This window comes from Anopheles coluzzii, chromosome X (assembly GCF_943734685.1).
Source record: "Anopheles coluzzii chromosome X, AcolN3, whole genome shotgun sequence".
NCBI lineage: Eukaryota > Metazoa > Arthropoda > Insecta > Diptera > Culicidae > Anopheles > Anopheles coluzzii.
The window spans coordinates 13133982-13156822 of record NC_064669.1 but is presented as its reverse complement, the minus strand read 5'-3'; the positions used below and the strand labels follow the sequence as shown (position 1 = coordinate 13156822).

The 22841-nt window shown below is 45.9% G+C and overlaps 2 protein-coding genes and 1 long non-coding RNA gene across 10 annotated transcripts in view; 1 reads left to right on the top strand and 2 right to left on the bottom strand.

The window, feature by feature from the left end:
• Nucleotides 1-10736, bottom strand: part of LOC120959989 (Ca(2+)/calmodulin-responsive adenylate cyclase) — a 58725-nt gene extending 47989 nt beyond the window's left edge. For 2 of the 4 annotated variants that reach the window (XM_040383886.2, XM_049609081.1), the window contains exons 1-3: nucleotides 10350-10736; nucleotides 3874-4667; nucleotides 3526-3714 (exon numbers count right to left, since the gene is read on the bottom strand). The gene's annotated coding sequence lies outside the window, so the exon portion shown is untranslated. The other 2 variants (XM_049609076.1, XM_049609078.1) reach the window with 2 other exon arrangements.
• Nucleotides 10737-14313: 3577 nt separating this feature from the next.
• On the top strand, nucleotides 14314-21731 carry LOC120951812 (uncharacterized). 5 transcript variants are annotated; one of them, XM_040370771.2, is made up of 7 exons: nucleotides 14314-14722; nucleotides 15399-15967; nucleotides 18217-18279; nucleotides 18369-18497; nucleotides 18605-18894; nucleotides 19038-19103; nucleotides 20144-21731. In XM_040370771.2, the coding sequence occupies exons 2-7, from the start codon at nucleotides 15917-15919 to the stop codon at nucleotides 21324-21326; spliced, it is 1782 nt and encodes a 593-aa protein (XP_040226705.2). In that variant the 5' UTR covers nucleotides 14314-14722; nucleotides 15399-15916; the 3' UTR covers nucleotides 21327-21731. The 5 variants fall into 5 exon arrangements, with proteins under 5 accessions (XP_040226705.2, XP_049461266.1, XP_040226696.2 ...); XM_049605309.1 differs by having other exon boundaries at nucleotides 14877-15967; XM_040370762.2 differs by having other exon boundaries at nucleotides 14314-15324.
• LOC125906474 (uncharacterized) lies at nucleotides 16321-18430 on the bottom strand. The gene is made up of 2 exons (XR_007451838.1): nucleotides 18340-18430; nucleotides 16321-18173 (listed from the first exon to the last, which is right to left on the bottom strand). It is a non-coding gene; the product is annotated as an uncharacterized LOC125906474 (long non-coding RNA).
• Nucleotides 21732-22841: the final 1110 nt, after the last annotated feature.

Genomic DNA, 22841 nt, shown 5'->3' with positions numbered 1-22841 from the left:
TTTCTTTTTGACTATTATGTGCAGTTTGCATTTAAATCAGTTGTGTTCTTTCGTATCGTATCATTCATATAAACACCAACAATGTAAACACTATTAAACTTCAAAATCTCTAACGCTAGACGTGCAATGAAGATAGCAAATATGCCATTGCACGCGGTTGTAGTTATGTGCCGAAAAAAGTCTGAATCTCGTACACTATTTCGTTTGTCAAATCGTGCACGAAATATCAATCGAAAACACAGCCGAAAAGTGACATTTTCACTCGCTTGGGAAGGGTTGTTACGCCTAACCAGAAGAAAAAGAAGAACAATGCCCAATAGGCCCGTAGTGCTAAACTGCGGCTAGCACATTCAATCGCATCGCACATTTTCCTGTTTTTTTTCTATATCTTGAAAAGATATGATTTCGGTCAATATGGAGCCGGTCTGATGGTACAGTCGTCAACTCGTACGACTTAACAACACGCCCGTCATGGGTTCAAGCCCCGAATAGACCGTGCCCCCATACGTAGGACTGACTATCCTGCTATGGTAACAATCAAGTCACTGAAAGCCAAGCTCACTTCACTAGAGGGTACAGACAGGCCTTGACCGACAATGGTTGTTGTGCCAAAGAAGAAGAAGAAGAGGAAGAAGAAGGTTGATTTTAATTAAATTTCAATTTTTTTTCTTTAATATGAATTTTGTTGCATTTTCTGCACCTTTCCATTACATCGAAAATCCTATTTGATATACCAATATCCAAATTGTCCAATAGTTTTTGACGAACATCTCTCAAGCTTTCCAAATAGCGACTTAAAATGTATTTACATCGGAAAACTCGCAATATTTTTGCATACTTCCTTAACACAATTATTCTTTCAATATTTTCTACCGAATTACGATCAAATTTGTGGAAGCGTCATTGTAAAATTATCATTTTTTTTTACTAACTATATTATAAATTTCTAACCATCCCAAAATTTTGATCCTTATTTGGTAGAATATATTGATAGAATAATTGTGATTAGAGTGTATTGCAAAAAAAATTGCCAGTTTTCCGATTCAAATATAATTCAGGCTATTTAGAAAGCTTGAGAGAGGTTCGTAATAAACTATTGGACAATTTCGACATTAGTATATCAAATAGGATTTTCGATGTAATGGAAGGTGCATAATAAAATGCAACAAAATTTAAATTAATGAACATCTATTATTATAAAATTTAAGTAAAATCTACCTTAAATCGTAATTTATTCCATTGCAGTGAGAGAAATTGGATGATAAAAATAACGTAAATTAGTTATTGCAAGAGCTTTATGCATGGTAAAATATTTAAAAATGAGCTCAATTCCTTTTTCACCACCACAAACAAACACTCCATATTGACCGATATTATATCTTATGGGCTACTTAATCTAATCGGTGGAATGTTTCAAATAGTTAGGGGGATGTTAGCAACGTTGCTGTGGAGTTTTGCAGCCACATGGGGGAATATTTTAACCAATCTCGAGAAGTATTCAAAACAGCTATGGAGTTTTGCATCCAGCTATGGAGCGCTCAGTTGTAGCGCTGTAGAAATCAAATGTAGGGTTTTCAAAAGAACCACATGATGATTTTTGAGTTTTCCGCGCCTTTAACGGAAATGAGGATGAAAGATGTTGTTATTGCTGAAAATACAAAATATGTAGACAGCAGCACCAGTTCTTTACGTACGCGGAAATACCGGGCAAATATCAAGCAATGAAAACAAGCCGCTGTGCACTTTGAACGTTTGAAACTTCATATGGTAACCAAACTATTCTATGTTGTACACAAAAGATTTTGTTTTTCATTTTTTGTTCTTGTTTTATTTGCTCACAACTTTGTTGCTGCGAAAATCAAATGCGATCTGTTATCGATTTCGACTATCCACACCGTCTGTTGATGCAAATGTTGGTCAAACGCTTCGAAACATGAAATCTGTAACAGATATGTATGTTCAGGGTGCATTCTTTCGTATTGCTAACTCATCTCAAAGTGTTACAGGCACGGTTTGCGAAGGGTAGAAAGGGTATTGCACTGAGCTTTGTAGAGAGCTAATAGACGCAACAGCTGATTTGCCAGACTAAGCAGCCTGCCCAGACTAAACAATTTATTGCGTTGCATCCAAAGGACTGCATAGTTATTAGTGATGGGTAAATACCAAACTATTCCAAAGTCGGATCGACTTTGGGTTTGGTAGTTACGGAATAAAGCCCGCAGTCATCCGGACTCATCCGAAATGATTCAGACATGACCGAGGTCATCCGGACTTGATCCGAATCTGTAAATATTATTGCAAGAAAACAATATTTCATTTAGAAAGAATTTTACTACACTACGACTGTTATACTGAATCGTATATATTTGATGCTTTCTTTGACATGGAAAAAGAAACACACTCATCCATAATTGTCAGAACGCTATTTCTGGAATTTGGAATTTGCATCGCCAAACTAAACTACTTGATCGGACTCATCCAGACTGATCCGGAATTGCGGAGTCGAATCCGATTATGTTCCGGAGTCGGAATTACGGATTTACGACTCCACTCAGGATGTACCCATCAAGAATAATTAGATCCAGTGAAGTAATTACAGTAAGTAAGGGGTAGGCTCACTGTAGACGCCAAAAACCACCAAGATATCCAAGAACCAGTGTCTGAAATGTCTACATTAGTTGACAATAATCAAACTACGGCATCACGCAGGTCCAATTCTGCAGGGCCGAGTAGACTATCTCCTCTAATATCATCGATTTAGGTATCTCAGTTGAATATCATCGAGATGAATATCGGAGAAGCTAATTTCCCTTGGTTGCGTTTAGGTTTCGATGTGGCGAAGAATTTTACGAGCTGTGTTGTGCTCTCTTCCTCTGGCTCCACACCTTATCCGCGTCCGCTGGGTCACCAACATTCCTGGAACACTGGAACTCTACACGGCAGTAAAATCTTTCAGAAGCAAAACTCTCCCCCACAGTACAGAGTACCAAAGCGTTTGATCCCAAAACCTGCCCAGGCGTTCCTACTCTATTCCACAGTTCTATTCGCCGCCTGCCTTCTTCGACTGCATGCATGTTTTGTGTCGTTCTCTTCCGCGAAGCATAAACAAAACCGGTCGCATCCCGTGCCAGGCGCAGGCCAGAAGCGAAGGAAGCAAATACCGGCGCATCTGTTGCCGGGTGTTGCTAGTGCTGCTGTTGCTCCAGGCACATAACAACAAAATCTATATTCCATCAAAAAGCCCTCCGGTTTGCCAGCAGACACCGGCAGCAGGGGCAAAAGCACATTTATTTACGTTACCGGCGCGCATTTTGGTGCACGGAATTGGTTGTGGTTGTTTTGTTGGACCTGTTTTGAAAGCGAACAGAGAATTTTCTGAACTTCTGTGTGTCATTCGCGTTCGAGATCGTGCACCATCTTGAAATCAATACAATGTCCCCGGCTTCTGCATCAACTTCCCAACGAGCTCAAACTCAAAACTCGGAAAATTCAAAACGCACCAAAGTAGTCTCAACGAACACTTACCGGGGAAATGAGTGGCCTCCCCCCCACCGATGATTGTTATTTGTTGTCGTTTGTCCTCGGCACCCCTTGGGCTAGCGCCGGACCGCTTCCGTTGATTGAGAAGACATCCGCGCCACCGAGACACGACGACCCTCGAGCCCGGGGCCGGCAGCAGCACTGAACGGTTGATAGGAGAGCCGGAGATCAATCCTGCAGACGGAGTGTAGCGGTGGAGAAAGGACATTTGATGATGAAAATATATTGCACCGAGTAGCGCCGTGGTGACACGACCCGGCTAGGTCACGAACTGTTTTTCTCCACTTTGGCGTTTGGGTTCTCCCGATTGCCGTACAATTCGATGCTACTCACCGCGGGGGACTGTGGATGGGCGGTGGCGCCGCGTTCCGCCTGGTTGTAGCTGTTTTCCGGTTCACGAACGAACTTTCTTTACTTTGCTTGTTTTTTTGCTTTTAAACCTTCTCCTTCTTTCTTTAGACCCCACCCTCTCACGGTCATTTGTTTTCGGTTACAGTTGATTGAAGAGTGTTGGTTGAGTCGCGACGCAGAAGGTTCACACCAGTGTGAAGGATGATGATATCACATACACAGCCGACAGGCCCACACACTCCCACACCAAAACACATACACAAACACATACACACACACACACACACAAATATACACTTGCAGATGCACTGCACTCGGGGTTTGCACTTTAAGCTTCCCACACCACCACCGCTTTGCACGTTGCTCTCCAGCCGCCTCCGTCGACGGGCAGGTGCGGCACGGCCGGTTCAGGTGCAACCGTGGCACGTGTCGTTGCAGTTGCAGCAGTTCCGCTCGCTACCTCTACTACCGGTGGCAGACGGCGACGAAGACGTTCGGTCAACCGTGCCCGGTTGCACATTCTGTCCAGCAGGACGGCGCGATCGACGGCACTGGTAGCACGCGCGCCACCCCCGTTACACATCGGGCGGAAGGGACATTACGCAGAATAGGAACGGTTGTAGGAATGTGCACACCTGATCACACTGAAACCCACACACACACACGGGCGTAACGCACGCACAAAGTCTTGACCCGTGCAAAGAGTTTACGGCTTAGCGGCTGGGCAGCACAGGAAAAGGAGAGATCGATCGTTGTTCGTGTCACTCGTGCGCTCGCTGCAAAACAAAAAGGGAAATGGTATTCTTCAGAACCTTGAGCTAGATGACGATTTTGGTGCACGACACTTGGCTAATTCATTGCCACGCACTGCTTAGAGTAGGTCCAATGGAATTTCGTCGCCCTGCACTCGCTACAAATACGTTCGTTTTAATGAGTTTTCCTGTGCTGCTGCGGTGAAGGAGAAGGAGCGCGACCCCGATTTACCCGGATGTGTACCATGAAGGCTTGCACAAATCCGATTTCCCGAGTTGCCTCCCCTCAGCGGGAGACGGGAACCAACTCACACACCCACACATACACACACACACACACACAGATACACGCTCATACAAGCAATAACCCTCCGAAAACCGTCGCCTAGCCCACAAGGACAACACAACAGCAAGCATTCGTGGGTGGGAGTTTGGGGCGTCTTTGACGTTTCTCAGGTGCGGGAAAGAAAACTCCACTTCCCCACAAAACAAGGAGCCGCCACACACACACGGACACACCAAAGCATGCTAACAAGGATACTGAACACGGCGTACAAGGACACCCATCCCAACTCCGGCAGCACAGGGCCAATGATTGCAAAAAGGTTGCGGCGGCGACCGAAATTTCTTTTTTTGTTTTTTTTTGTTTTTGGCTGGAGGTCAGAAAATCCTTCCAAGCTATGTGGATTGGTGTGTGTGTGTGTTTGGGAGGGTGTTGAATTTCTCCTCCATTTTACACTCCAACCGGGTGGGCACATCAACAAATAATTCTAGCCTTTTGTATCGATTTCGTGTGTACGAGTTTAACGGGCAACAGAAACAAAAAGGGAAAGAAGAAACGGCCTCATACAGACATACATACACACACACACACACACACACACATACACCACATCCCGCGCCAGTCGTTTTCATCGGGTGTGCTCAGACGAAAAACTCGCCTTTTTGCAGTCAACCCTTGCAGAGTGCGCGATTCATCCAGGGAAAGTGAAAAGCGGAATAAAAATCATTCCAAATCCAAACGTTTGATCTAATTATTTTTTTGTTTAGCAGGAAATTGAACAAAACGAAGAGCCAGACAATCAACAATCATCGGGACACCATAATGTCTGCTACCAACATGAAGAAATCAAATCACAATCGTTCTTTCGAGGCCCTAACTTTGAGGATTTCTGCTATATTTCATTAATGTTTTATCAGAACATAGCTTATCGCACATTAAAAGAAAGGATATGCAATTCCCCAACTTTTTAGACTGTAAAACTTATTGAAGCAATGCATTAAATGCATTTCCTTGTGATTCCCCATTGATCATTAGTTTTTTTTTTTAAATTTATTGATTTTTTTAATTTATTAAATCAATTTTTTTTTGTAGTCCAGATAGTTGAACAATTGAATATCCTTACTATTGTACGATAAGCCATATGCTGATTAATATTTAATGAAATATAGCAGAAAATTCCAAAATTTCACGTTCAACTTCACTGAAACTGTAATCCGCGCTTTAAACAGAACGACCAATGAACGAATGAAAGGTTTATGGAAGAAAAAAATCTGCTATTGAAATATCTGGAAGTTTTTGTTTGGAGATTACTTCTTCTTACTTCTGCTACATTACTTCTTGGAGCAATGCTAGAAGAAGAATTTTTCTTTTTTTGTGTTTTGTTTCCATACTTACACTGTGAGAGACAAAACTTAAACATATCTTGCGTGAATCATTATTTTTTTCAGCCCAAAGTCACAAATGTCTGATTGCGATGTCAGGATTGAGTTTGATTTGAACTCTGTTTATCTGAAAGCTATATGGACAGCCATTTTATCATATATCAGATATAAAAACCATAATTCCACTACTTGGTATTCAAAACTGTTCTGGGGTCATAACTAACATTCGGCCAGTTCGAATAAGTAAGATTTGTGGTAACAATATAATAATATTGCATTTCAAAATTGACCAAAAATGGTATGATCCTTGATTCCCCCAAAAAATGGTATGTTCCCTTAATGGTAAGTGGAGCATTGGAATTATTCGAGGGAGAATCTGCAAACAGCATAGTAGTGGAATTTAGGGCAAGGGTGCCATGTTAAACAATTGTGCCTGTAACTTACAAGAAACGTGTTTGATAAAAGACGATTTTGCCGTCTTTGTCATTTTAGACTTATCTTTTAACTTACACCGGTTTTCGAGCCCAAGTAAACAATATTAAGGTACTTTTGAAAATTGTTCAACTGGAAGTGAACACTTCACGGCGATCCATTGTTGTGGAAATTCTCGAACTGATTTCGTCTCTGATTTTTTTTATTCCAATTTAGGAACTGATTCTTATTCCAGAGCTAATTCCTATTCTGGAGTCAATTCTGATTCCATTACCGGAGCAAATTGCGATTCCCATGGCCGATTCCGATTCCGGAACCAAATTTTGATTCTAGAAACTTGATAGATTCTTGATTTTTGGAGATAACTTCGGAATCGGCTCCAGAATCGGCTCCGGAATTGGCTCCGGCATCGGCTCCAGAATCGGAATCGATTCCAGCGTAAGAATCGGCTCCGGAATTGATTCCGAACACGATTGAACGAAGTTAAGACAGGCATAAGTATTTAAGTTGCTCGTCACATATTTACACACAGTTGAAGAATATTCAAAGGCAGCTTAACATTGTCCACTTGGGATCGAAAACGGTGTGAAATAAAATAATCCTTCCTATGGGAAGTGCACTTTATATGATGGAAATTGGACTCTATGGCACCCTTGTTGGACAAATCCAATAGCATTTTCCAAGGAGCCAGTCCAAAACGGGTGCCATATTGTCCAATTTCCATCATATAAAGTTAACTTCCGATAAGAAAAAGTCAATAATGTGTCCCACAGCTATGAGAACTCCTGGAAAACACTGTGGTTGAAACGCTATCATTTTCTGCTCAATTTTGCTACACAATATAAAATAGTAGTTGAAAACAACACTGTGAAACATCAACTTCTTCTTCTTTGGCTCAACAACCGATGTCGGTCAAGGCCTGCCTGTACCCATTTGCGGGCTTGGCTTTCAGTGACTAATTGATTCCCCCCATAGCAGGATAGTCAGTCCTACGTATGGCGGCGCGGTCTATTTGGGGATTGAACCCATGACGGGCATGTTGTTAAGTCGTACGAGTTGACGACTGTACTACGAGACCGGAGAAACATCAACTATTTTATACGAAATTCGACACAGGCATAAAAACCCTTCAGGTAGGTGGTGCTGGTGTAATAAAACCAAACGTAAAGCCCCATAAAAATCTCACAACATTTCCCATTTCGCTACGGGAGCGGGTTAGCTGTAAGCGGGCAATAAAAATGTTTCGAGCTAGAACGGGCGACCGCCCAGACAGAAGAAAGGGCTCTAATCACCAGAACAAAACACGTTGCTTCCCGGCCTCCGGGGCAAAGGGCAGAACAAAACACCACCCCAACGCACCTGCGTTAAGGCGTGGGGTGAAGTGAGAGAGTATGCAACAGCCAAAACTCCACTGGATATTGTCTGCGATGGCACAAGTGCATCGTCGCACGTGTGCCACACACCGCGATAGACCCGATGGTGATTGCGTGAAGCAACAGTAAACGATGGTACAAAGGGGGAAGAAAGTACGAAGGCGCCTCTAACGGCGATTATTCACAGGGTCGCAAATCGATTCGCCAAGGAACATTCGCACACTGCGATCCGAAGCAAACCCTCCTCGACAGCGCCGCTTCGCCCCGAACACCGGGCTCGGGCCCCACACACACACACACACACACAGGACGGAGTAGAGCCATTTATTGGAGGAGTTTGTGCCATTTCGCACGTCCGAAACCCGTGGTCGAAGATGGAAGATATATTAAGTCAAACCCTCCGAACGTTCCTCTTCCTATCTCGCCATCGCGTGCCGCGGTGCTCGGGTTAACTCTATCGGAACGCGCACGGTGCCAGATTACACAGTTGGGAAATCGCAAGACTGATCCCTCCAGAAATCTAACCTAAACAACGACAAACAAGTTGGAAAACGAACGAGACGAGCGCAGCCGCAAACCAAATCAAATAAACAACCAAAACAAAGAACGTTTGCCGGACATTTGAAACTATTTGGAGCCACTCCGACACACACGATTGGAATGTATTAGTTTTTTTTCTAGTTTTTTTAGGAAGACAGAGACGAGCATCATCAGCATTTTTTTTTGACGAAATCGAAAGCGCGCACGTGGTTCCCTCTGCCCCTATCAGATTCGGGGACCCTGTTCCTGTTACCGTATAAGATTTGGGGGACACGCGTTTCTGCTGCTGCTGTTGCGATTCTTGCGAATTCTATTAATTCCTGCTACAAAGGGGTTTGCTTAAGATGTGTATGTGTGTGTGTGTGTGTGTATGTGTGTGTAGAGGCACTTGAAAACTCCCGGTGTCCTGCGGCGTGTTCAAAGACGTCAATGCTCGAGCGAAGTTTTGCCAAAGCCGGGAGGAGTTGAAAGATGGGTTTATTTTTTATTTATTTTTTGTAATTCTGTTGGTGGTTGGTTGTTTTGTTCTAACGCCACACATCCGGTTCTCTCTACCGGTAGCGACACACACACACACAGCCACAGACAAGAGACATTCACAGGGTAACAACACCCAAGATGCAGGAGCCAGACATTCGGCGGCGGGATGGCGGAAGGAGATTGGCTGAAGCAACACACACACAAAAAAGTACAATGGCTCCCTTTCTGTGTCTCTCTAGCGCGGGCTAGAGTGATAATGCTTTGGGGGGAAGGAGGTTTTGTGTACAACACGCAGCGTTTCTTCATCACCACACAAAAACGGTCTCTCATAATCAAACTGACGCACACAACACACACACACACAACCGATGGGGGAGCAATACACTGTGTTTTTTTTTTTTTTTTTTTTGGGGGGAGAGACGTGCAGAGAAGAAAAAGGAGTTGTTTTTTCGCTTCTCGCTCTCTGCTAGAGGATCTGTTTCTTTTTTTTTTTTTGGGGAGGAGTGTGCTGGAAGCAGTGTGGATATGCGCGAACAGTCTCGTTGGAGCAAAAACAGCACACACCATTATGCCCAGCACTCCTTGCATAGAGTGAGGGGCAAGGATCTTTTAAGAGCACGCACACACACACACAAGCACACTTACATAAAAGAGGCACACACACATACACACAGAGTTGGAAGTGTTTTGTCCGCGGATTTGCTTGTTATGCTGAACGGGCAGCAACGGGCGCGCGCGCGTCTCGGAAGGAGCTTCGATGCCTGCGAAGTCCCGATGCAAAGTGACAGCAGCCACAGCACACGAACCACGGCATGCTGCTGCTGCTGCTGCTGCTGGGTCCGGCGAACCTGATCGATCGAAGAGGAGGGGGAAAGGGGGACAGCACGCTCTAGCTGGATGCTGTTAGTGAAGCAGCGTGTGTGTGTGCGTGTGTTGATGATCCACAACTCCTTTGCGTCGTTCATCCCCAATCAACAACAACAACAAAAGGAACCGCGACCACACCTCTCGCTCTTTCCCTCTTTCACTCTCTCTCTCTCTCGCTCTCACACAGGAGGGAAAAATAACGAACTGCTCCTTCGTCCTGTGCACCAGCAACTCCACTTCACTCCACCAAACACACAGCAAAAAAAAGGACCACCACCACACCACTGCCCGGCAGAATGGGCAGAAACAACGCACACAACACACACGCCACACGCTTACCCGCACTTACCCAGTTCGACTACGACGGTGTTACTGCTGCTGCATGCTGCTTGCTGCTGGTTCGGCCCGCGCGGATGGCTTCAACTGTGTACGTACGCGCGAAACGGTTGCGTCCGTCTCGCTCGCCGTGTATACAAATTTTGGCGAGAACGGGCGAACCGAACCGATGGGAGCGCACGCACACGCGACGGTTCTACGGCGCCGTGCGTGCGCATGTACACAGCAGAAAGGGACAGCGACGGGCGACAGAGCGGGAGCAGTGCAGTGGGTTCAGGCTTTCCGCTAGACGCACACAACGAGAAAGAAAAAAAAACGCTCCCATCCATCCCCGGAGCGTGAGCGCAATGGCAGCGGTGGTTGCGATTGTTCTCTCGCTTGCGCGCTTGCGTTTACACTGCTTCGCGGCGGCACGCAATCTTGCCTGGTGTCCCCTGTACCGTCCCGCACCTGTTCGTTCGACGGCACGTTTCGCGTACAAACACGTGCGCCAGAATGGGTTGAAAAAAAAAACCGCGATCGGTTGCTTTCTCTTTCCTGCAACTTGTGGTTTGCCCTTCCTTTTCACGCTTGCTGTTAACGGTAGAAGAGAAAACGAGATAGACTGTGTCGATTCGTTTTCGGTGGAACTTTGACAGCGTTTACAAGCGGGCAGATTCAGGTGTTCGTTTCTTGGAAACAAACACCAAGCCAGTCTGATAGGCGTGCACGCGGTCGTCAGGAAGAATCAATTCAAATAACAAAGCGTTCTTCTCTGCCCTTTCGTTAACTAGAATGAGCTTTGAATCTTTCTTTCAAATGCTTGTTTCGTGGTAAGGAAAACAAACAAACACTGCCACCGGACCGCTTGGACTGGACATTGCTTGACAGATACGGGAGTACGGAGCAGCATGAGCCATTTTATACCGTTATTTTGAAATCATGCTTGCTTATCCTACGGACGTCACACGAGACGTAAATTCAAAAAGTTTACGCTTGATTTGTATGGAAAAGCGTAAACTTCCTGTCAAAATATTATAGGATTGTATGGCTGAAATCCAATTTACGCCAAAGTTTACGCTTCGTGTGACGTCCGTATCATGCACAATGATATACAGTAGAACGTCGATTTTCCGGGGACGGATTAACCGGCGGGCGGCTTAACCGTGCGCATCAATTTGACAGTTGGTCTGTCGTGGCGAACATTTTCGGCGATGAACCGGTTAGCAAAAACATTTGTTGTGCAGCAATCTAGTGTCTAGTGATATTTTTTAACTTCATTTTTGTTAAAAGACAATTTTAAATCTATTGTTATTGATACGAAAAATATTCTACTTGTGATTAATCCATTATTTTAATGTGAATTTCTAGTAAAACCAGTGAATTTTAAAAATTTAATATGAATTTGACATTGCTTGGACCATTATCCGTGGAAATCGATTAAACGGCATCCGCCCGGTCCGGAGCTGCCCGGATAATCGGCGTTCTACTGTATTATAACATTTGCTTCATAGACAGGATTTTACTTGTTTTAACAGCTGTTTTTTTTCACGGAGATTTGTTTAAAGTTCGGTTTGTGATTAATCGTTCCCACAATTTGTAAGAATCGTCCCATCATTTTTGGCACAAATGACTCATTGGGAACATTGGGAGACAGTGCAAAAATGGTGGGACTTACACAAAAACAAAAATTCAGTACAACAGCCAGTAAATCATAAGATCCAAGAACATGTGACTAACAGTCAAGAAATCTTGAGACTAATTTACAAAAAAAGAAATATCAAGATATCCTCTAGATACAGTGTGATCTCGCTGGTAAGGATACGATTCGGTGCAAACTAATGCAAAGAAACAAATAACCACCATTCTCCATCGCTGGTAATGTGAAGAAGCAATCTGGATATCCAGTTGCCATGAATTCCCAATAACAATCAACGGTTGCATTCTCGACGCCGCAAGCCAAAGGTTACGGGATTACGGGAACACATGGCAGTTTCAGCTATCACACAGGAAGCTATTTGGTGGAGAGGTATTCGGCAAGAACTGTTGGGATGTGCATAGCCAAGGACGAGTTTTTGTGATAATCAGAGTGGTATCCATCTGACGGAGAGACATTAGCCGGCATCGCGAATAAATTAACTCTTTTTAACAGTCGTTTTAACGAAAAGTTCATTTTGGTTTAACCGAGTTCATTTGTTGTTCATTCCTGTTAATAATTAAACGACTGTTAATTTGTATCGCATACGCTCTTGACAGTCGTTTGTTTAACGGCGGCATAGGACCAGTCGTTAAAATTAACAAATGAACTCAATGCGTACGCGATGCCAAATTCTAGCAATTTTTAACGACTCTGGTTAATTTATAACGAATGTTAACTTTAAACTATTTCTTTCGCGATGCCAGCTATTATTGGCTATTCGTTCAAAAGCAAGCAAGCCTATCCACGTCAGATTGCATTGCATGGCATCGCAAGTAATCTTGTACGGCTAAAACTGTGTGTTGACTCTGAAAATCAATAAGAAGACTTACTTACTACGGTACTTCCTATCAGCAGTTTGAAGATGGACGTGGGGCTCTTGAAATTATATCAATTCTCGATAATTGATCTATTTGAAGTACGCCTTGGTTATCAGTTAGTAAATGTTCATTCTGTGCTACACTTTCAAACCCATCAGACGTAATATTCAGTAGTTGCCTCGCTCCCTTGAATATATAAAAACAACCATATTTTTTATTATTACACGTTTTTTATTGAAGTCGCTTACTTTTGGCTATGAAAATGTAATACTCGTCACATCGCCGTATTTTGCGAGCATTATTCGCACCAACTTTCTCAAATGCAACTTTCGGTCTAGCTCTCCCCTGTTTTTATTCGTTGCTAGGGTGAATTTTGCCTTGAAATGATCCAAGTGACCATGTTCAAAAAACCATAAATGTTATGTCACGGTTCAATGTCTGGAGATATGTGTAGTTGGATGAATTTAATTAAAGAAATATAAACAAAATACACACAAAAAAATAAAAAAATAAAAACACGTTTTTATGGACTAAAATTAAAAATAAATTTGCCTTAAAAAACGGGGTTTTAATTGTTTTACTACATTTTTGGGTGTGTGCATTGTATCTAACTTCGTTTAAAATTTCGTTGATTATTTTTCTTGTTCCAACAGGCATTTGAAAAAATAGGAGCACCGTTGCCTCGTTATCCCATAAGGGATGCTGCTGGGTTTACAGCAATCGGGATCAACGATTTCGCTGCTAATGTGATTGTTTACAAATGAAGTCTTATCCGCATGGAATTGGAGCGTCTCTATGGTACTTTCTTTCAATTTCCTAAACCATCTTCGTCTGGGAGAGGGAAGCTTCTGAGCGAAAGCTTTCAAAAAAGCACGCACACACGCACCCCGATCGGAAAGCTTTTCAAAAAGTTCACACGACCAGCTTTCATGCACCCCTATTTTTGTTTTCAATCATCCCCTGTTTTGTAAGTGAATTAAATTCGATTTTTGCTTTACAAATGTTACACACAAATTTGCCTGTGAATTATATCTTAGGAAAAATCTATAAAATATTAATAAAAAAAACCAATAAGATTCCTAATACCAATAACGGCCACCACCAATTATGCGATAAAAAAAGATTACCCAATAAAGGGAAGTAGTTGCCGTTTAAACATTAAAAAAACCCCAGCTTAACCGCCCTTAATAAAAGCCCCCTTTGGGGGTTTATCGGGTCAGCTGCATATCGGCTTAATAGGATTCAGCAAACTGCTTCCACAAAACATCCCCTCCATCACTCCGATAAGAATAATGCAATCAAACCATAACAAACCAAGACCGTTGCGCTCACCAGTAAACCAATAGGAACAATCCAATTCGAATGTTCTTAAACGAGCCGGGGTGCTAAGCTGCGTGTTGTGCAGCAAAAAAAAAAAACAAATTCAAAAGCAAAAAGGTAAGTAAAACGCCAACAGCCCCCCCCCCCCCCTGCGCCTCCCCACCGCATTCTGAACGGCAAACAAATTACTACAAACACAACAAATCCCTCGCTGGTCCGCTTTCTCTTTGCCCGCGCCCTCGTTCGCGCCCAAACAATTTGTTTCCATCCTGTGTGTGTATGTGTGTGTGTGTGTGTGAAGGGGGCTGATAGGCTGAGACGCAGAAAACCGTTCACACCTGTACCGCACCGCCTCCTCCCTCAGTCCCTCCTCAACGCATCCACAAACCGTGATGATGTAATTGTTTGCCCTACGAACGGGGAAGTGGCGCTGGGCGGCGGGAAGGTTAAACGCGGCCACGCTTGGGGCAGTCGAAAATTGTCGCGCATGCGATCCGGTCGCACGGGCCCAACACGCACGCACGCACGGAGTATGGACCGACTGGGACCGGGACCGACCGGGAAACCGCTGTAAGTCAGTGTGTGTGTTGATGTTGCCGGGTGCAGAGTACACACCGCCAGAGTGGGTGGTGGTTTTCGGTGAAACACTTCGCCGCTCCCATTGCACGAAACATCTTCACGCCCGTCTCTCTCTCTCTCCTCTCCACTGCACTTTTCCTGAAAGAGTGGGGCTGTGTGTGCGGACGGTTGGGCGAAAGGCAACCCCTCCTGTCTGTAAGGAGGGAGCGTGCGCGCCACAGACGTTGCTGGAGCGTGTGTGTGTGTGTGCTCACAGGTGGAACCGCACACCGCTCCCGTGGCCCCCTGAAGGGTGGCGAATTAGGGCCCCAGTGCAGTGAGAAGTCGGCGAAGTCGAGATGAAGTGAAATTGTTTATAACGCCAGCCCGTCGCCCGTCGCCACCCGCCAACGGTTGCTGGGCCAATAGTCGCCGCGAGCACCACTGCAATCAACCGCCATTGCCAGTGGGCAATCGCTCGCCAATCGCAGAACTCGCAACAAAAGGGGATCATCGGGTTGTACTAGCGACCGCGCGTTCGCGAAAGTGCTCGGTTGTGAGAAGGGTTGGAGAGCGACCCGTTCCTTCCATTCCTTTGCACAAAGCTTTTGCGAGTGAGTGACCGTGTGGAATTACAATTCGTTTGTTTTTTGTTTGTTTGATTTGATTTTTTTTTTGAAAATCGAAGATAAAAAGTTTTCAAAACCACACACACACACACACGCAGACGAGCGCGGAGACAGTGACAAAAGTTTGGGTGCGCCGAAAAGAAGCTGACCAGTGAGCGCGTGTGTGTCTCTGGCTCTGGTGCAGCAGCACTAGCAGCGTGAATTGCATTTGCATTTGCACCGAGCGATCGGATTGCCCCGTAGCCTAACAGTAAAAGCGCCTCTCCGCGGGTGAATTTGCAGAAATTAAAAAGGAAAACCCTCCCACGAAACGGTGCTTCGCAAAGCTCCGCTCCGCTGAATGGGTTGCCGCGGCGGGAACGCGCACCGTGTGCCGATCGATAGTCCCAGCAGGGCCGGGGCGTTCGAAACCGTCGTAGACGGGCAGTAACGTCGTAGCCACCGACCCTGCTCCGCTGCATCAATCAAACAGGCGCGTTTCCGGCAAGCCCTATTTGTGGCAGCAAACTCAAGTCCCTCTTCCGGGGTTCCCCCGACGACTTGCGACCACAGCGAGCGAGACACAGCGAGAGTCAGCATGACGTCGGTGGACAGCGACAGCAACGTTCCGGTGGATCCAAGGGTGCAGGTAATTCAGTTCCCACACACACACATACACACACACAAACACACGTTCAAATTGAATGCAATTTGTGTAACGATGCGGGATGGATGCGCTTCATCGACAATGCGAGGCAAATGGGATAGTTAAGGGAAGCAAATTATCTTCTTTTTCCCGCATTACATGCTCAATATTTGCTATTTGGATGTGTTTGGTACCAAGAGTAGTAATCGCAATTATGCGGATCAATTTTAATTAATGTGAAGACTACCAAAAGGACTTTTTTTTTGCTACTTTTTATACGATAACGATGGTCGTACAAAGCAGTTGTAAAGTGCAAATTTTAGAATGTTTGTTTTAAGGTCATTGGGTACTCTCAATGAAGGATATGGGCCGGGTCGGCATTTATTGCAAATGTCCTTGACACTTTCGACCAAATCTGGTCGTCAGGCCGTCTGTGCAAATTTGGCATGTCTTCGCTAATCCTTTTCACATTCGGTGGGTTGTTGTCCAGCGCTGGCCTTAGGCTTCAGCAGTATCTAAGGAACGTCCTGAGCCTTGACCAAATCACTGCTGCATGCGGCAGAGCAGTGAGATCATCCTAAACGCACATAGAAATCGGTGCCAAAATTGTTTGTTTTTTTTTTTTTGCATCTTTTCCCTATTGAGCGCAGCCAGGACGGGTGCATCAGCTTTAAAGAAACTCCATTGCCGAGATGCTTAAATGTGTTTGCAATAGTGATGTACGCTCTGGAACGCTCCCACGACTCCGATCCAACTACGGCTATTTTCAGTCCGATTTCGACTACGGAAAACTTGGAACCACTAGTTCTGCTAGGGAGTCGGAGTCATTCGGAGACGTCTGGAGTCGTCTGCAATCGTCCGAAGTCGTACGGAGTCGCCCGGAGACGTCCAGGGTCGTGCGGAGTCATCCGGAGTCGTCCAGAGTCGTGCGGAGTCCTCCGGAGTTGGAGTCGTGCGGAGTCGACAGGAGTCGGAGTTGTTCGGAGTCGTCCAGAGTCGATCGGAGTCAACTGGAGCCGTCCGGAGCAATGTGCTTGTTATAAGGCATTTCATTTCGTTGTGCTTTTTTGTCTTTCACTTTGCGTGTGCATTTCGATTACAAGCCTTTGTTGCGCAGGCCGTCTCCGGAAGACTCCAACTCCAACCGATTCCAAGCGACACCGACTTCGTGCGACTCCGGACGACTCTGAGCAACTCTAGACGACTCCAGATGACGCTGGACTCTGGAATGATGAGTAAAGTAGGCAAAAATCCGGGGTCGACTCCGATCCTACTCCCGTAATATCTGAACCAACTCCGGAAGGTACGTCCTGCCCAGCATTATCCGGAGTCGTTCGGAATCGTCTGGAGCCGTCCGGAATCGCCCGAAGTAATCCGGAGTTGTTCGGAGTCGGAGTAATCCGGAGTTGTTCGGAGTCGGAGTCATCCGGAGTCGTCCGGAGTTGTCCAGAGTCAATCGAAGTCGCCCAGAGTCGTCCAGAGTCGTGCGGATCTCGTCCGGAGTCGACAGGAGTCGGAGTTATTCGGAGTCATTCGGAGTCGTCCAGAGTCGATCGGAGTCAACTAGAGCCGTCCTGTACAACGCGCTTGTGATCAGGCATTTCATTTCGTTGTGTTTTTTATCTTTCACTTTGCGTGCGCATTTCGGCGTTTGTTTCGAAGGCTGACTCCGGAACACTCCGACTCCAGCCGATTCCGTACGACATCGTCTCCAGGTGACTCTGGACGATTCCACACGACTCCGGACGACTCCAACTCCGGACAACTTCGTCCGACTCCGGACGACTCTGGACGACTCTGGGTGACTCTTGACGACTCCAGGCGAATCTGGACGACTTCGACTCCGGGTGACTCCGTACGACTCCGAATGACCCCAGATGACTCGGATCGTCTCCGAACGACTCCAGACGACTTCGGACGGTCCTGGGCGGACCTATCTTCCGCAGTCAGTTCCGAAATTATCGGAGTCGGATTGGAGTCGATTCTGGAACTGTTGGCATTCCATAAGGTGCTAGACATCGTCCAGATATGTCCAAAACTTTTGAAACTCGCTTTCAGCAGAAGAGTTTTTAAAACTAAAATTCATTTTCACCGTCATTCGTTCTCCTGGTTTGAAAAACTGGACACGTTGCCTTTACCATTCATTTTGCAGTTTGTGTAACCAACGAATATTAACGATTACTATTCTCGTCGAATATGATTGGATCGCCTAAAAAATAAATAAAAAACAAAAAATGTCAATACCATTACAGATCGAGCTGGAGAAACTGAACGAAGCAACCGACAACATCAACAAATATGAGGTCGATCTGGACGTAAGTGAAGATCACACCTACTATTTTACCTCCGTTTTCCAATAAACAAAAAACACAAACCTTCACACATTTTCTGTCTCCCCTACCAGGAAGCGAAAAACGAGTTCCGCGAGCTGCTGCGGGAAAGTGCGGAAAAGATAAAGGCGGTCGCGAAAAAGGTCGGCAACTCGATCGACGCCGCGAAACCGTACTACGAGGCGCGGCTGTACGCATCCCAGGTAAGGAGGATATCTGAACAGAGTTAAAAATATAACAAAAAAAGAAAAGAAGAGAGATTAAAACAAATAAATGTATGTCTTGAAACCTTCTCATCCGCCCGCGGCAGCTCGCGAAAGAGACGCAGCAGTGTGCGCTCAACTTCGACAAGGCCAAGTCGGTGCATGCGGCCGCAAAGGAAATGGTGTACCTGGCCGAGCAGGGGCTGGGCGAGAAGTCGACGCTCGATACGGCGTGCCAGGAGATGCTGACGCACGCGACCACGCGCGTCAACGAGAGCCAGAACGAGTGTACCGAGATGCGCAACGTGCTGAAGATAAGCGAGCTCAAGCTGGAGGTGGCCAACAACCGGGTGTGCAAGCTGCACTCGCAGCTCAAGGGCGCCATCCGGGCGTCCAGGTAAGGGACTGCCCTCCCATTTAGTAGCTCTCAGGTTTATAATTATGATTTTGTTTTGTTTTGCCTTCCTTTTCTTTTTATCAATTTTCCTTTTTCTCCTCCCCACGCCTTGTTTGTCGTTTGCGTTTTCTTCGGTTAGCTAGTTTCGATATCCGGCGCAATCTTTTGTTGATGAACATTATTGCTTACCAGCACGAGTTGCTGTTCCTGTAAGTATTTTTTTGTTTTGTTTTTGTTTTGTCAGCTTTGTGCAGCGGTACACTCAGAGCTGTCGAGTTGTTGAACTAGAATATTGTTTCTGTGCTTGCGGGTTCTAACCAGTGCTGCAAAATGTCATTGCCAATGTAATAGAAAAATCTGACTGAAACAAAATCCGTACTCAATTTTGATAATCAGAGGTGATACTCAAAACGATTGAGGTGATCAATGCATGCTTCGTGACATTTTTGCATTACTTTTTTTTTACTGTGTTCAGTTCTGCAAAATGTCACTGACATAGTCATGACTAATTCCGATTGAAACCAAATCCACGTCAGCGTCACGTACTCAGTAAAAATGACTAGAGGTGATACTCTAAACGATTCGTGTGATCAATGCATGCTTCGTGACATTTTTTAATCCAACGCTTACTCAGTCACTATGTCATGACTTTTTTTGTTTACTGTGATCAGTTGTGCAAAACATTACTGACATAGTCATGGCAAATTTCGGCTGAAACAAAATCATGTCAGCGTCACAAGCTCTACTGTGATAATCAGAGGTGAGACTCAATGACTCAATGAGACTCCCATGACTATCGTGTTGATCACCGACACAAAATGTTGCGACTGACCAAGAGTTGTGTGCTAAACAAAATGTCACCAAGCATGTGATTGGTCCACCAACTGTTTGAGTCTCACCCCTGATCATCTCTGTTGTGTACGTAATCTGATTTGAGCTTCGTTTCAGCCATGAGTGTTGGTCACTAAGTGGCATTTGGCAGCACTGTTCACAGCCAGAAAAGGTCATGATTATGCTTGTGACGCCATTAAGCTTAGCTTTTGAGTCAGAGTATCGCGTTGGACGGAAGCATTCACGTGTCGCGTTCGGCATATCATGACACACTTTCATTGAGTATCAGCAATGAGCATCAAGCTACCACGGATATGTTGATTGTGTTTCGTTGCTGATCATCTCGTGATGCTCGTGACATTTTGCAGCACTGGTTCCGAGTAAATGCTCATGAAAATTCCATCCACCCAAATTCCAGACCGTACTACGAGCTGCGGGCCAACTACAACGCGGTGCTGCTCGAGCAGAAGCAGAAGGTGGTGGAGCTCGAGACGAAGGTGGCGGAATCGAAGCTACGGTACAACGAGGCCTTGTCCAACCTGGAGCGCATCTCGGAGGAGATCCACCGGCAGCGGAAGGCCCGGCGGGCCAGCAGCCTGGACGAGGATGGCGGCGGGTCCGGCTCGTCCTCGTCGTCGGCCGTGCCGCCGGTCGGGCCGGCCGGCCACGCCACCGGCAAGATGCTCGCCTCGATGCACCTGCCCTTCGGCCAGCAGGGACCGGCGACCCTCGGCACCGACCACCGGCGCATCGACAGTGCCGACGAGTACCTTGAGTTCCCGGCCAAGCTGTCGATCAAGGCGAGCCCGATCAAGCAGAAGTATCTGGACAAGCTCGACTGTCCCCATCTGCTGAAAGACTTTGCGCGCAAGACGAGCCCGAGCGCGGAAAGCGACTCGGACAACTACCAGTTCTCGCCGAACCCGACGATCGACGACATCACCAACATGTCGTCGGAGGACATCGAGCAGTGGACCGAGATCCGGCTGTCGAACTCGAACAGCAGCAGCTCCGGCTACTCGCAGCACAACTCGCTCGTGCTGGAGGACGCCCCGACGCCGCAGGACGAAACGACCGACTCGTCGTCGGAGGACAGCCCGAAGGCGAAGACGCGCATCATCAAGATGGAAACGTACGACGCACCGGAGGGGATCGGTGGGAGTGTGCTGCGCCGCACCGACGGCATTGCCGGCTGGATCGCGAAGACGGGCAGCAGCGTGGTCGGGTCGGGCTCGACTAGCGGGCACGGCGGGGCCGCATCGGGCGGGACGCCCGGTTCGGCAGCCGCCGGCTGCTGCTCCGCCAACTCCTCCTCCACGTTTGCCAGCAGCGGGCGGCGCCAGAGCCTGGACATCATCATCGACACGGGCGACCGGGTGAAGGACGTGTTCGCGCAGGGCATCCAGCGCATCGGCAAGACGCTCGAGCGGCGCAACAGCGAGTCGGAGGTGGCGCGGGACGAGTCGGCCGGGAGCGATTTTTTTCTCTTCCAGCGCGCGGACCCTGCAAAGGATGGTCTGTCGGATGAGCAGGTGGAGAACCTACTGCTAGACCAGGACTGTACCGACATCTTTCAGAACGTGGTGAACATATCAAAATGAGGCCGGCGGACGGCGGAGAGGTGGCAGGGGACGCTACCCAACGGGACGCACGAGCCAAACCAGTGTGAGTGAGAAGGTGGGGGGGGAGAGGGCGCTTTCCGGACCTGGAGGAGAGAGGGGGCGAAGCAATCGGGGAAGCATTAGCCATACGGAAACTAGTGAAGCAATTTACCCAACAGAAGAAAAAAAAATCACAAAAACATACCAGACACACACATACACACACTGGAGCGAAATCATCGTTGTCATGTGTTAGACGATGTTGTTGATTTATCATAGATTCTAATGTGCGCGCGCGACAAAACAGTGACGAAAAAAAAAAACAAACAAACACAGCAATAAATAAACTAATAGAAACCGTTGGTGGGGCCCTTTCAGCCCGGTCCCACCCGCGAGGTAGTAGAACTGATCGTGAGACATGCACTTTGTTTTTCTTCTTTATTTTTGTCTGCCCGATTTGTCTGCCCGGCGGAGCTACAGCTGAAGCTGGATGTACAGTGGCCGGCAAAATAAAGTGTCCACTACTTACAATTTTGTATTTTTTTTTCGTGACAAATTAAGTTATTGTACTGCTTTATTTTTTGATAAATTGTTTTGATAAATAAATAAAATAAGGATTAAATTTAGGGCTGAGTGGGACCATTCAAGGAGTTTTATTAGATTCGATTGAAAAACAAAATGAAAAAGAATCTTCGGTTATGTCTTGAGTCGTCTTCCTGTTGGATCATTATTCACGCAGAATGCTTACTTAGGTATTACCTCTCATTATACCGTATTATGCCATAGATTCAGACCATGCTCTCCACTTATCGTATAGAACCACCCCCCCCCCCCCACCCTCCTCCAGGTCATCACATTGCACCCTTCATACATCATCGTTTGTTGGATCGCGTCTAGATATTTTTGAACATCAGTTCTAGTTTGGACTCATCTGTCCAAATATATTCTTAATCATATTGAAGCCAATTGGTTCTGTTAGCCTTGCTATAGATCGGGCGAGGAGTTTGAAGGACATCACATCTAACGAACGGTAAATTAATAAAATGGCAATGTGATAGCAAGGGTGTGTTTTTCTTCGGGAGTTGCGGGAAAACTGATGTGAATCGAAGGTATAACGAGGGCTGATACCTATATAAGCATCCTTAATGAATATTTTGGAATTTTTCTTAAAAAGACAGGTTTTGAAAGTTAAAAACTTGTTCCTACAGGCTGAAATCTCAACAACACACAATCAATAGTAAAAAAACATTTCTCAACTCGTTTCGAATAAAACATCTTGTATGTCCTCCACATAGTATAAATCTTGGTGCTATCGAGAATTTGTGGCAGATTTTAGGTGTGTAGGTGTAATTTTTTTTTTCTGAAAGCAAACTTTTCGTTTTTGTCACGGTAGGGTACTGCACATTCATAATAGAAACCGAACAATGTTTCAATTAAACGAACAATGTTTCAATAAATAAAGCAGCACAATACAGGGTTTCACACTTTATCTCAAGACCACGGGACCCCTTCCCG